General features: G+C 38.9%; 1 protein-coding gene across 1 annotated transcript in view; it reads right to left on the minus strand.

Annotated features, from left to right (window-relative positions):
* Nucleotides 1–2750: 2750 nt before the first annotated feature.
* The window catches only part of pdxdc1 (pyridoxal-dependent decarboxylase domain containing 1), a 41748-nt gene continuing 28560 nt past the window's right edge, over nucleotides 2751–15938 (minus strand). The window contains exons 18-23 of the mRNA XM_071519089.1: nucleotides 10937–11055; nucleotides 10671–10792; nucleotides 9995–10087; nucleotides 9741–9837; nucleotides 6226–6324; nucleotides 2751–4146 (exon numbers count right to left, since the gene is read on the minus strand). Coding sequence (XP_071375190.1) covers nucleotides 3857–4146; nucleotides 6226–6324; nucleotides 9741–9837; nucleotides 9995–10087; nucleotides 10671–10792; nucleotides 10937–11055 — 820 coding nt within the window. The 3' untranslated portion in view covers nucleotides 2751–3856. The remainder of the gene's footprint in view (nucleotides 4147–6225; nucleotides 6325–9740; nucleotides 9838–9994; nucleotides 10088–10670; nucleotides 10793–10936; nucleotides 11056–15938) is intronic.

The raw sequence follows: 15938 nt of genomic DNA on the forward strand, positions 1-15938 counted from the left end.
TAACAGAACCATAGAAGTCCATGAACTGACATTAAGACTACAACTACAACACTTAAAACTGTATGCGCTGAGAGACAGACTTGAACCAATTGTAGACTAATAACAGAACACATTCCCTTTAGAAAATAAATGTTAGTTCGGAAGCAGAGAGCGCATAAACTAAGACGGAAATAAGATTCTGGTCATTAAATACAATCAATCATTAAAACGACGACAGAGGCAGGACGGTCCAGGACCTTGCATCACAAATCGAGTGTCATACTTCTTCATCAAAGTAGTTCTTGGAAGGAAAGTTACTGATTTAGCTCTGCATTATAATCACAATAGAAATAAAATAATCATTTTCAAAAAGATTTTTGATTAAATTAAGACTTACACCATATTAGAAAATTAAATAAAAGTAGTCAAGTAATCATTTACAGAACGAGTGCAATAAAGCTGAAAGCTGTTCTATCGTAATGTTCGTTTGAACCGACCCTAAGCTAATTCCTTATGTTACCGGACAGACCTCTGTAAACAACTCATCATGCTGGACCTTCCCCCAGCACCTGGCTCAAAGTACTAGCATAAAGCTGCACTAGGCAATGTAGCGCATTGGCGGACCCAAATGGCAGCGAGAGGGAACTGTTTGAATTTTGCGGACTACGATACCCAGAATTCCTCAGCTCGCTCGTGTATCCCGAGAAAACCAAAGGGACGAGAGAGGCGGAAAATCGCTCACTCGCTTTGTATATTGTCGAGATGTCGCAAAGTTGGAAATTCCGTGGAAATTCCGTCTTCCTACCGACAAAGAAGGCAAAGGAATGGCCGAAATTCCAAGCAGAAAAAAGATTCCTCGACCTCTACGTTTTTTAAGATGCAGTTATCGGATGTCGCAAACAGTATGCTAGACAGCATTACTTTTAGCATGTCTATAATCCCCAAAATACACGTAAGTCTGATTTTCAGCTTTGCATGACCTTAAATTATATCGAAACACCTATAAGGTAAACGGTAAAACATAAAAAAAATGAAAGGTAAACTTGCACTTACAGTTGCTATGCTAACTAGCTAGCTAGCGTTGCCAAATATCGTTGACGTAACATTAGCTGGGACAGTATTTTGCGTTGGGGAAAAGGAAAATCTGGACACGGTCAGAATTACGACCTACCAGCTGGGAATTTCCAACTTCCGACTTTGAACTAGGGCTGAACGATTTTGAAAAAATATCTAATTGCGATTATTTTGACTGATATTGCAAATGCGATGTGATTTGCGATATTAGAGGGAATGATCATTTTTACATCACTATTCTCATTTTCATTGAAAAACGTATTCAAATGATTATGGTGTGATTTTTGCGGGGATCTGTACCAAACAAAGATGTTTTCTTAAGTCTGTAGAAAATGATGTGTAGGCCAGGACATCTCTGCAGCACCACAAATATTTCACACACATTTCGCCTTTAACAAATATTGCGCCTCCTGCGATTTGAAAATTGCAGTAGGCCATATTGCGATTTCGATAAAATTTCGATTAATTGTTCAGCCCTACTTTGAACGGGACACAACTTAAGTTCCGATTCCGAGAAGATTCCCTACCAGTGACCATACCCGACACCAGAATTGAATTTCTGGTTTTAATTTAATCTCTCAATTAGTGAGGATGGGACGCTCTGTTGCAACGGAACTCTTACATTGAAACCTTGCCTAGTGCAGCTTTAAATGCCTTCAAACACATTTCAGTGACTGTCAGTGATCAAATTGTCCAAAAAAAAAAAAAAAAGTGTGAACCCCACCTGTTTGGCCCTCTACTATGGCACTTGGGAAATGCTCAAAGGGTTAATCCTCAAAGTACAGTTAAGTATTTTGACCCAGGTCTGGCAGGATGTTTTTTTTGGCAAAGAAAAGATCTTCCTCAAAAGTGCCTGTTAAGCAAATGCTTTTATGTGACAGAAGGCCACTTTTCACTCAGGTTGCCTTCATGACAAAAAATAATAAAGTTCTATCAAAATCAAAACGTTTACATTACTCTGGCCCCAGATATATGTGCAAATATAAAGGGGTGATTTTTTTTTGTTTATCCATAGCTGCGGGTGTGGCCTGTATATAGGGCAGTGCAACACATCGAGGGAGTGTTTTAAGGTGACTGGAACTATCAGCAGGCTTTTTTTTTTTAAATTCCAATTTTTCTCCACAACACTCCACACCTTCTATAGAGATTTATCATTATAGTGAGCGAGTGGATAAAGATATATGGCGTGTGCGTACAGTATTTACAGTATGGAAGCCCGTTTCTGCCACCTGTTTAAAAAAATCTGGCGCATTTTATTTTTTTTCCATCAAGTGAGATTTTTTTCTCAATAGTATGACTTTGCATCTCATAATTATGAGATAGTATCTCATAATAATGACTTAGCATCTCATAATTATGACTTAGTATCTCATAAATATGACTTAGTATCTCATAATTATGACTTAGTATCTCATAATTATGAGATAGCATCTCATAAATATGACTTAGCATCTCATAATTATGACTTAGTATCTCATAATTATGAGATAGTATCATAATTATGAGATAGTATCTCATAATAATGACTTAGCATCTCATAATTATGAGATACTACCTCATAAATATGACTTAGCATCTCATAATTATGAGATACTACCTCATAAATATGACTTAGCATCTCATAATTATGAGATACAAAGTCATACTATTGAGAAAAAAATCTCACTTAATGATGAAAAAAAAAAAAAAAATGGGCCAGATTTTTTTTAACAGGTGGCGGAAACGGGCTTCCATATTACAGTGAGGTACGATCTAGATTTGTATTTTCAGTGATACTCACGTTACTTGAATATTAGGCTGCTTCATTCCCGGTTTAGAGTCAGAGTGAGGGGGGGGGGGGGCAGCAGGTTACGTCTGGAGAAATCTCTCACCTGATCCTGAACCGTTCGGATTTCTCCTCAAACCTCAAAGGTCCCTGTGTGCAGTGTGGCTACATCTCTTGCTCTTACATCCAGCAGGACAGGCAGAATGTCACCCTTCCTCAAATATTTGCCAGTCCGACTGAGAGGCTGGACATCAGTGTAAATAGCCCCGACGTCATTCTGAAATCGCCATCCCTTCCTCCCTTCCTCCCTTAAGAGAAAAATCCACCCTAAAACACTTCAACACTGCTGTCAGATTTTAGTGTCAGTCCCTCAGAATCAAAGAGCGAGGGCTTCTTCCTACCGACATTCAACGATCATACAGGGAGAAATCCATCCTAGAGGAGGAAGAGAGACCAATTTCTCCACTGACAGCAGCCTCAATAGACCAGAATGCAATGCAGCCACAAGACATGTTGAGTGTTGCTCTTAATATGCTATGGCTATTGCTATCTCCACCTACACATATGGCCCATGCTTTCAAGCTATTTCTATGCCCACACACAAACCTTTGATTGAGAGCGACGAGTTTACGCCTCCTTCTCTGCGGGATGTAGAAAGGCATTCTGGGAAACGTAGGAAACCGCTAACTGAATTAGAAGTCAGATTGAGGGGAATTGGGAACACCAAAAAAGTCAATTACTACTAACTCCTGCGATGCTAACAGTGTAAGAGTATCCCAGGGTGGATTTTTCCGTTTACTCTGACATCCTTGCGGTTCTGAAAATAACGGGGGCGGGGGGGGGGGTAGACAAATGGCACAATCTAGCTCGGTCAGCTTTCCATTCAAAACCGGAGGAGAGGGGCTCATTGTCAGGGGAAGTGGCGAGGAGCTGGACGTCAGAACGGAAGTAGGCCCTTTCTCCTCGCCGTCTGTTTAGGCTGGTACTGTTCAGAGGACGGAGGACGGAGGAAGCTCTGCGGCGGGTGGGGAGGGGGTCCTATCTGCCGCTCCGGTCCGCCTCCTGGCCCTCGGGGTGCCTCTGCTCGGAGGCCCCGTCCGCCTCGTCCTGCGGGGGCGCGGGCTCGGACGGCTCCACGGCGCTCTCCAAATCAGTCTCGGGCGGCGGGGGGGGAGAGGCGGGCGGGGGGTCGGTGGCGGTGGCGGTGGCGGTGGCGGCGGCGGGCGGGGCGGCGTCCCCCTCCCCGGGCGTCTCCTCGGCCGGGTCCACGGAGCTCGTCTCGCTGTGGGAGTCGGAGCCCGCCACGGAGCGCCGGAACAGCCTCTGACCTGTGACAGAGTGCAGACGTGACACGGACAAGGTGAGTGTGATGTATATCAATATTATATCGATATTGTGATATGAGACTAGATATCGTCTTAGATTTTGGATATCGTAATATGGTGATATGGCATAAGTGTCTTTTCCTGGTTTTAAAGGCTGCATTACAGTAAAGTGATGTCATTTTCTGAACTTACCAGACTGTTCTAGCTGTTCTATTATTTGTCTTTACCCACTTAGTCATTATATCCACATTACTGATGATTATTTATCAAAAATCTCATTGTGTAAATATTTTGTTAAAGCACCATTAGTCATCCCTACAATATTGTCGCAATATCGATATCGAGGTATTTGGTCAAAAAAATTTTGTCCATATCGCCCAGCCCTACTTACAACTGAACATGTAGCCCACTTCGTAGAAAATACCGAGATATATATCGTGTATCGCCATTCAGCCTAAAAATACCGAGATATGATTTTTGGTCCATATTGCCCAGCCCTAGAGTGATGTCATGTTCTCTGTATCCTTATCATACAGTCAGTGGCCTGGGAAGTACACATCCAGATTTTACACAATATATATCCAGCGAATCTAGATTTCTCCAAATTTTTCGATATTGAAAACAATAATTTTTGCAACGATGAACCAGAATGCTTAACACATTTATTTTACCATTGTAAAATGCACATATATAGCATGTCTACCTCTTTTTTTTTTCTGTCTTTCTTCCACATGTACTTGTCACAACTGTGTGTACTGTTATTCTTAATATTGTTGTTATTATTATTATTATTATTGCTATTATGTTAAAGTTTATTTATGTATTTATTTTCTGCTCATTACGGAATTTTTTTTTGGGGGGGGGGGATTAATGTCTGATGCTGTTTGTATTGATTGCCTTGTATTTTTTTTGTGAGGAAAAAAGAAAAACTCAATAAATATATTGTTTAAAAAAAAAAAGACTTTACCATTGTATACATTCAATTACTTTTTGGACTCGAATAGAAGATTATATATTGTGTAAAACTAATCATAATATTAAAATTGAGTGTAAAAATGTCATTACACATTCTGAACAGGATATATATAACATTGAATTCATTGTAAACTTATTGATTCTATATGGTAAATTTCACATCCATAAATGCAAAGTAACAAAAGTTACCCCCATTTCACTAGATTTTTATGTGAATTTAATGAATATATTAAGACTCTCAAACTTATAAGCACTAAAAAAAGTAATAAAACTGTCAAACTGTACGGTGAACTCTTTAAAGAAGAATAACATGTTTTTTTGTATTTTTTTATCATAATTTTACATTATGTGAGCTTAGAATTATAAGGTTCTATCTGCCGTCAGGATAGTTCTGAGATACTGAGCTTCAAAATTTTCAGCATCCATTGAGTTAAATGGAGATGAGTCCTTTTGTTTTAGAAATTACAGACTCAAAAATCATTATTTTCAAAGAATAACACCACACATATGTCAACAGGCACTCATAGAATAGGTTCATGCGACTAACTCAGTTTTGACAAAAAGGTCAGATAGAACCTTATAATACCAAAGTCACGATTAATGAAGTTTATTTATCCCAACTCTCTTTTTTTTTTTTTTTTTGGTAAATAATTATTATTATTACTTTTATTTGTTTATTTAAATTCCTATTCTTGTTTCTTTGTATACTACTATGCTGACCACATGTCTGCACTGTTTGTATATTTGAACGTTTTTTCAATAAAGGTTTAAAAAAAAAAAAAAAAAAAAAAATTCAGTGGCCTGGGTGAATGAAGCGTCTCCGCCCGGTTCATTTAAGCGCTTTTAAAACTAAGCCGTCTGAAATGCTGTCACCTCATTTACATATCATCACACAAATATTCAAATAAGGGTGTTAAAGGATGCATTTCTCTTTCGTCAACAAATCCTATGAAAATAACAAAATCAGCAATGGATTTAGCAGCAAGATGTTTCCGTGCCACAGAAACCGGTCTGATATGAGAGTGAGCCAGATTTGTCATATTCAGAGTTATGAGCTTATTTTCTTCTAACCCGTGACACTGTAGTGGCAGAAGCAGACAGAGCTACCTGGCAGTCTCTTGGCTGAGGAGGTGGGGGTGTCCTGCAGGGGAAGCCGGCCTGCCTGGGCCTTAGTAGAGTAGGTCGGCTCTGTGGAGTCCAGGGAACCTATGGAAACGCGCCCGTGACGCCACACACACACACACACACACACACACACATACACAGAGAAATATTTACATCCACACTTTGCATAAGGGCCACAGCATGACACATAGAGATGAAGCAACGTGTTAATTCTCCTACACTCCTCCATATATCTTTATATATGGAGGTGGGTGATATGGACAAAGTATCATATTACAACATTTTCTGATTCCACTTGCAGCCTTTAAAGCAGTGGTTCTCAACGTGGGGTCCGGGGACCACCAGGGGTCCTTGAGGGGGTTCCAGGGGGTCCACAGCAAACTGATGAATTGCTAAACTTCAGCATTATTTCATTTACAAGAGGTTAACACAATTAGAGACTGTAGAAGAATGACTGTTTTGATCATAGTTTCTCTGTTTTCTCTCTACCTACAATACAGATAGCCATGGAGTTATGGACAAAATCATATCTGACAATAAAAATATTCTCAGATTTGGGTCTGAGAGACAAAATCTCATCAAATGGGGGTCTGTGGCCCTAATGTGGAATAAATTAGGGTCCTTGATATGAAAAAGGTTGAGAATCACTGCTTTAAAGGCTCACTGCTTTTACTGCTTTTTACAGTTTGTTGGTCAGCTGTGTTGGTAAATGTGTCAATGAGGATGTGTGGTATCATTTACCCCTATTTAATTATTTGCTGTAATATTTTAGGTAGCTGTTCTAAACATTTTTCTGTAGGTTTTATCACCTTTAGTACTCACAATCTGTATTAGTCTTATCTACATGTTACTCTCTGCTGCTGCGACAACCCAACTATTAGTTACATGTAATCATTTTTTATTTAACCTTTACTTAACCAACTAGTCCCATTGAGATCAAGAGATTACATAAGCCCTCCAGAGGCAGCAATGCAATAGCAGACCCATCCGCAGCCAAGACTTTTCTATACAGAAAGATATACGGCTCTGTGAGGAGACTGCCCCGAGATCCTTTAGTCGTTTTAAATTCATCAGGAGAGACCACTCTTTCAGTATTAAATCATTTCACAATGAGTTCCATGCAGAGGCAGCAGAGCATATGAAAGCCTTTTTGCCTAATTCAGTTTGGACCTCGGGGACAAATAGCAATAAAAACAATTCCTGAGAGCACGGAGAGTAAATTCTGCCAAGTCCTTTTAAGAGACGAAAGAGTCAGAACGGCCTTTTACATGTGTATATACAGTATGTGGCATGAAAGTGGTGGCAACCAGTGTCTTTATTATTCAAATTAGAGGTCGACCGATTAAGGATTTTTGAACGCTGATAACAAAAGTTTATAAGGATTATAGGTAATTGGACAATTTTCTTTCATACAATCATTGGTTTAAGCAGTGGTGGAAAGTAACATTTGCAAAGTACATTTACTCAAGTACTGTACTTAAGTACAATTTTGAGATACTTGTACTTTACTTGAGTATTTCCATTTTATGCTACTTTGTACTTATACTCCACTACATTTTAGAGGGAAATATTGTACTTTTTACTCCATTACATTTATTTCACAGCTATAGTTACTAGTTACTTTTCAGATCAATATTTTATATTTAAAACATTTGATCATCTTTATTAAATAACTATAAAATAGCATTGTTATAGATTAGACTGCCCAAAAGCATAGCTAAATTGTTAAGATTAGCTTCACGTTGACAACTTTAAAATGCTGCTTACATGTACATGTATGTCAATAAATCAATATTAATATTCCAATAATTTATGGAAAATATAACTCTCTAAATGGGGACATTTGCATCATGAGTATGTTTACTTTGATACTCTAAGTACATTTTGCTGCCAATACTTATGTACTTTTACTTAAGTAAGATTTTGAATACAGGACTTTTACTTGTAATGGAGTATCTTTACATTGTTGTATTGCTGCTTTTACTGAAGTAAAACATCTCAGTACTTCTTCCACCACTGGGTTTAAGACATTAAATGAAAAGTAAAACATCTGGAACGGAACAAATGAAATTACATGGAACTTAAAAAACAATTAGTATGCTCATGTCATTTTTATATTACAATGTGAGTGTTTGGTACATTTGGCAAACAGTGATAGATACAATAGCACGTGGAAACCTTAGTATATGCAGTTGTATTGTTGAGACTACTGCAACGTACTGTTCTCCAGTTTACCTAATGTTATCAAAAACCTTCAACTGCTGCCAGAATCCTGACCAAAACAAGGACATCTGACCACATAACACCTATCTCTCCTCCCTACACTGACTCTTGATTCATGCCAGATGTGACTTCACGGTGCTTCTAAAATAATACGCGGGCTAGCTCCGTCCTGGTACTGGGGTTCCTCTCTGTACGGCCCTTCCCAAGGCTTCTTCTGTGTTTGCTTTCCTGATGAGAGACATTACGTCTAACTATATTTAGTAAAGCAGATAGGATGCATATGCACACTACTGTCTCCGTTCTGTATTCATCTAAGAGTGGACATGCACTCATTACATGGCGAAAAACAATAAGACATCTAATAGCTGTATTTAAGACATTTTAATGCTTTTTAAGGCCTTAAACTGAATACATTTTAATGTTTTTTAAGCCCTTAAATTTCAGACATTTTAATGCTTTTTAAGACCTTACATTGAAGACATTTTAATGCTTTTAAAGGCCTTAAATTAAAGACATTTTAATGCTTGTAAAGGCCGTAAATTGAAGACAGTTTAATGCTTTTTAAGGCCTTAAATTGAGGACATTTAATGCTTTTTAAGGCCTTAAATTGAAGACATTTTAATGCTTTTTAAGGCCTTGAATTGAAGACATTTTAATGCTTTTGAAGGCCTTGAATTGAAGACAGTTTAATGCTTTTTAAGGCCTTGAATTGAAGACATTTTAATGCTTTTGAAGGCCTTGAATTGAAGACAGTTTAATGCTTTTGAAGGCCTTGAATTGAAGACATTTTAATGCTTTTGAAGGCCTTGAATTGAAGACAGTTTAATGCTTTTGAAGGCCTTGAATTGAAGACATTTTAATGCTTTTTAAGGCCTTGAATTGAAGACAGTTTAATGCTTTTGAAGGCCTTGAATTGAAGACATTTTAATGCTTTTGAAGGCCTTGAATTGAAGACAGTTTAATGCTTTTGAAGGCCTTGAATTGAAGACATTTTAATGCTTTTTAAGGCCTTGAATTGAAGACATTTTAATGCTTTTTAAGGCCTTGAATTGAAGACAGTTTAATGCTTTTTAATGCCTTAAATTTAAGACATTTTAATGCTTTTTAAAGGCCTTAATTTTAGATACTTTGTTTTATGGCCAAACGGATAAATTGGTCAACCTCTAATTTACATTTGCTACAATATGACAAACAGCAGTACCACGATTTGTTTGTAGATAATTTGTGTTTTGGATGCTCTGGGCTGTCCCACCCCATACGCAGACACACGGTACCTGCAGCCAGGTTGAAGGTCCGGCCCTTAATGGAGCTCTGAACAGGAGAGAACCAGTTTAACACGGAGCCCACCACAGGAAGCTGCCTCAGCATTCCCTAAGAGACACAGAGCCGGACGGAATCAGACATTTGCATATATTTGATTGGCTTGAAATACAAAACACTCGCACACACACAGACAAGCAATCAATCAAGCGAGCAAATTAGCATACACTAGAAGTACAAGACCACACACACACACACACACACACACCTCCTCCATGAGTTTCTCCTCATTGGCCTTTTGCAGCTGCTGCTCTGCTTCCAGGATGCCTTTCCTCACGACCTCCGTCATGTTCTCCAACAGCTACACGGGAAAGGACGGCTGTTATTTACAAGTGTAATATGAGCACACTTTCCCTTGTATAATATATATTTTCTATGGCAAAAATACGTGCGTTAACGCCAAAAGTTGAGCGGTAAGGTCGACCAGAGTTATAACACAAAAACGGCGTAGCTGCAGGTTTGAAAAATACCTTTTAAGCTCATTTTAATGCCTGGAACTGGATTTAAAGGAGACATCCACCCTCAGATACACTTCCACTGATATATCATCAATCTGTGATGTTTAATACATTCCAGGAGTTATTTTGTGATGAAGTGTTGTACTTTTTGTTGTATCCACTTCCCTAAACCTGCCTTATCTACTTCTGCTTCCGTTAGTTGATTTCCTACCTTTCCCAGAATGCCTATCGACATCATTACTTCCTCTTTTATGGTATTTTCCTTACTTTGTTTGCCTTACTTAAGCTGCATAACACTGTGAAAATTTTAAGACCTGTAATCACTCTATTTAAGACATTTTTAATGCTATTCCTTTAAATTGAGACAACTTATCACAGACTTTTGAAGGACCTTCAGACAGCCTGTAAAATTAATATTGCTATTACCCTTCCACTCTCCTCAATGTCCCTCCCCAGGGCAGCTATTGTGTCCACCAGCTCTGAAATATCAAGGTCCTCGGTTACCATGCCCAAAAATATACAGTCCTCCTCTGTCCCAAAATCAGGGCCTAGGAAGAGAGAGAGAGCGAGATAGGAAGAAAAAAGGAGAGAGACAAGCACAAAACAGCGTAAAATGCTTTAAAAAGTTGCGGCAGTCTTGAAAATTGAGCTGCACTTCCCGCAGGCCTCGGATCTGTGAGAGAGACGCTCACCAGTGGAGAAGCTGATGTCAGTGTCCAGCTCTTGTAGTTTCCTCAGCAGTTCACTGTTCACCTTCTGCACCTCCTGCTTTCTCTTGCTCTCGTCCGCTCCTTCAGACTGCGGCTCGTACCTGAAGGTCAACAAGTGGATCGCATTCAGATGGTTTATCCTAATTCTGATATTTAGATGATGACATGGGCAAACGGGGGTCTCCATTAGCGCTTTTAACAACACTTCAATGACAGAAAATACATCAATACACAGCCGTAACATTCATACTCTCAATAAGACTCAATATATACGATACTCAATATATACATACGATAGCTCTATATAATAATTTCATCTCTTGAGTAATTGAGAAAAATCACAAATAAAATTGGGATGGATAGCTTAAAAACAAAAAAAATCACTTAGCAACTCATCCACTAAATCACAAATAAAAGTGGGACGGATAGCTCAAAAACAAAAAGTCATATAATATTCTACACTATTCCTTGTGTAAACAAATACAATCTTAACTTTTTGTTAAAACGTGTTGTATTACTTTCTGAAATCAAAAAACTTATGAATTCCATGCCACCATTGCTCGATAATGAACTGTTCTCTGTATTAAACTAGTAAAAATGATAGGTTACACTTAAGTATTTCTGGGGTTTTAGTTATGATGATATTTTTAATAAAGCACACTAGAGAATAATGCCTGCTTTTTACACTTTTACACTTAACCACTTATTCATTGGGGTTGTGCTTGACTCATCCCATGTTCATGGAGGCAGACAGCAGATAGGGATGGTAAGGTTTTCTGATTCGGAACATTAGGAATTTAAATCTGTTCTGGGGGGGTGGGGGGGCGGGGTCATTTCTCATGAATCCTTACGACACAAGGTAACATGTCATCCCCCCATGAACGATGCAGTCACCCTCTGGGCCAATTAGTAACAAGTGTCACCTTGGGTCTTTCTCTTGTGTCCTCCATTACGTGTTTGACATAACATCTAATGGCTAAAGTATGACTCCAAAACCAAAGGACATGAGGAGTAAGGACAAATGAAGATCCTGGAAGTTTACTTGCCATTTTAATGCACATGCTCTATTGTCAAGATGACTCTTACAGGTCAATTTTGATGACTGAGACAATGATTTATTGACATGCAATAGTCATATTTTGTTTCTCTTAGCCTCTTGTGTCTTCATTAATCTAATGTGTTTGATTCTATTACTAATATGTGGTGTTATTTCCACTTTGCTCTTTCTATTGGTCAGCCTTTATGACTCTATGATAATGTTTGCTTCATTTGCTGACTGCTGACAGTGTGCACCTGTTCACACTTCCTCTGTGGGGTGTTGAGTAGGCCATGTCAATCAACATTTTCTATATTCTCATAAAGGTCTAGTACCAAAATCTAAAACTATTAAACAGTGTTTTTGTGTAGTTGTGTTTTAATGCCTTATCCAATATTGGGTTTTGAAAAACGGGTGCAGAAATCGAGGCTCTGTATTCAATTATGCGAAAATGTGTCAATAATTTACACTACATTACACTGCTTGTTTGGAATTTCAATGTAGCCATTCAATTTTCTGGGTTAATGACAGCCGGTGGCATTTTCTCACAGAAGCCAAGGGAAGCCAGGCTTTCTCAAATTTGTCGAGTGAAAAGATACAAATGATAAGACTGGCTTGTGGACAGACTGTGGATTCTCCAAACGGCTTGTTATCAGCTCTTGTATCAGCGAGCAAAACAGCACCCGTCTGTATAAGGGAATCAATGAAATTATACGGAGGAGAGAAGCCAGGGGAGGCTAGAATCCCGTGATAAAAATTTCAAACCGATTAGTTAATCGGATAAGGCGGTTCAGCTTGTGCACAACTGTGAATGGTCAAAGTGTCTCAAATGAATATCAAAGGAGGTCCGGTCAAATCTGACTTCACGCCAATCAAATCATAACATAATCACAATGTCATCATCAGAATGACATTTGCCAAACCTGTGATGATGGCAGGCTGCATGAGTGGGCAATGAGGTGCAGTACAGGCTTCGCACTGTCCTCATGCACTGTACAGTCAGTGGAACTTTAAAAGTCAGGCTGTGCATGCTATTCACCAGGGACGTAGATCACTGTGCATTGCTTTTGACAGGATTATGACAGAGCCTGGACGGGACAAAGGCACAACTGCACAGAGCGCCGCTTCAAAAGAGAAGCTGGAAGATGACTATGACTTTTGACTTTTTCCTTGCTTGGTGTTATTTCAGTCCATGTCGTGGCCTCACTGAACCACTCTTCCAGGTCCTAGAGAGAAAGACACTTGACATCGGAAAATGTCACGATCGAACAGACGGTACCCTGGATGCTCTTAAGTCCACTTGTAGTGAGCAGTGGTGGAAGAAGTACTCTGATCCTTTACTTAAGTAAAAGTACCAACACAGCAATGTAAAAATACTCCATTACAAGTAAAAGTCCTGCATGAAAAATCCTACTTAAGTAAAAGTACATAAGTATTACCAGCAAGATGTAGTTAAAGTATTAAAGTAAAAGTAGTGGTTTGGTCCCTCTGACTGATATTTTATTATATATGACATCATTAGATTATTAATACTGAAGCATCAGTGTGTAAGCAGCATGTTACTGTTGTAGCTGCTGGAGGTGGAGCTAGTTTGAACTACTTTATATACAGTTAGTTAGTTTAGTCCAGTGGTTCCCAACCTAGGGGTCGGGCCCCTCCAAAGGGTCACCGGATAAATCTGAGGGGTCGTGATATGATTAATGGGAGAGGAAAGAAGAAAAAACAAAGTTCTGATACACAAATCTGTTTTCAGTTTTTGGACATTTTCTCTAATCTTTGATTTTTGCTGAAATATTGGATCATTTGAACATTTATTGAAATGAAACCATGTGAGGTTTAGAGGGAAAAATCACTATTTGGTGGAGCTGTTAACAACTAATAGACATCTGAAATGTGACCCGACTACACACTGCTTTTTGTAAGACGTCAAAAGCCAAAAAGGTTGGAAACCACTGGTTTCATCTTTAACAATGTGTTGTATTTTAAAAGCTTGTTATATTATCCATTGTGTCAAATCTCCATCTGAAAAGTAACTAAAGCTGTCAAATAAATGTAGTGGAGTAGAAAGTACAATATTTCCCTCTGAAATGTAGTGGAGTGGAAGTATAAAGTAGCATCAAATGGAAATACTCAAGTAAAGTACAAGTATCTAAAAATTGTACTTAAGTACAGTACTTGAGTAAATGTACTTAGTTACTTTCCACCTGGTAGTGAGGACATATTCCGGAGTATATACGAGGAAGCGTTCCACACAGCAGGAATACCCTCCAACAAGTGCAAACGTCACTGCTGTGACTAGGGGGACGCTGAGCAGGGAGTCAAAGAGCAAGTGGATGAAAAGGACACGGGCCTCCTGCTTTCCTACCGAGGCCTGAACTGCCAAATAGTGCTGCACATGACTCAGACTGTTTCCGTGCGCTGGATCACGGGTCATTCATGAACTTCGCTAACCCCAAAGATATCCCGACCTGAACTCTCTTAGCTGTTTGCCACGTACTCATTCTTTGCTGAGCAGAAGCTAAAGAGCATGTTGTTTAAAGATTGTTTTTGTATGGCATGGCATTTCGGCTTTATTGCACAGTACAGTGGAGAGAGCCAGGAAAGGGGGGGGAGAAAGGGTGACATGCGACAAAGGTCCCAGACCAGATTCGGACCCAGAACGTTGTGGTTATGGTATGTGCCGCGTGGCAAAAATCCCAATGGTGACCTCTATTGTGGAAGAACTGAAATCTACCAGTGACAAGGTCACTGAGCATTTTGCTACCATGAAGGACAGACGAATGGCCTTCCTCTTCAAAAAGTCAAACGTTTTGGGTTTGCTAATCTTTCTCTCTCTTCCACACATACACACACACACACGGCACACCGTTGACAACAAAATGGCCTGCTGTGGCTTTGAGTGGATTGAAATGCTATGTAATTGTTGTTTTGGATCTAAGTCTATATTTCAGGGCACGAAAATAACTCTCAGCTGGGGGCTATCAGATTCAAAATTTTCCCGGGCCAGTACTTCTTAGCAGACAAAGTAGTTTGTATAATCAAAAAGGACTGAACACAGGTTGGCTACTGAGTTGGATTATTGAATTGATAGACCTACCAGTCAGCCAATATTTATCAGCATTTGGCTGATGGATAATGTCAAGCATTTGCTGTTGCGTTTATATATAGTGTTTGTCGTTGTTGCACTGTGAGTAAAAATCTATTGTCTTTACGTATTTAGTCATTAAAACAAAATTAAAAAAAAGACCATAGCAATGACCACTTAGCACCAGAAGATGGCAACAAAATAAAAAAAAATAGGATCTCAAAGATAACCACTTACGCCACGAAAAATACACCACGAAACAACAAAATGGGCCCAGAAATGCAAGGTACATTCTAGCTCTTTTTTAACAGTGTGTGTTCAGGTGGCTTTTTCCTTTAAGAGCTAAATACAAAACTGTGTCCTAAACAGCAGCAAGCAACCGCTCCATCCAGAGAAAGTTGCACGCACCAACATTAGATCTTGTCATCTCTCGTCTCTTTGGTATCCTTTAGTATAAAGCATCATAAGGGTTAGTTAATGTTTAATAAGCCTTAACTAACCCTTAATTAACAGTTAACTGATGTGTCTGTTAATCATTTACAAATGGTGTTCATGTTAACTAAGGTATTAATTTATACATTATTTAATAGTCATCTTTATAAACTATTAAATCATGTATAAATTAATACCTTAGTTAACATGAACACCATTAGTAAATTACACATTAGTTAACTGTTAATTAAGGGTTAGTTAATGCTTATTTAGCATTAACTAACCCTTAGTAAGCATTAACTAACCCTTCACTTAGTGTACCCTTATTGTAAAGTGTTGCCAAAAATTCAAACAGTTGCCTCTCACTGCCATTTGGGTCCGCCAGTGCCAAAGTTGCCTAGTGCAGCTTTACTGTTATGTTTTGGTCACAC

This window comes from Centroberyx affinis, unplaced genomic scaffold (assembly GCF_046629955.1).
Source record: "Centroberyx affinis isolate AG114_WGS23_722 - 3 ecotype Tasmania unplaced genomic scaffold, CSIRO-AGI_Caff_v1 ptg000656l_1, whole genome shotgun sequence".
NCBI classification, from domain to species: Eukaryota; Metazoa; Chordata; class Actinopteri; order Beryciformes; family Berycidae; genus Centroberyx; species Centroberyx affinis.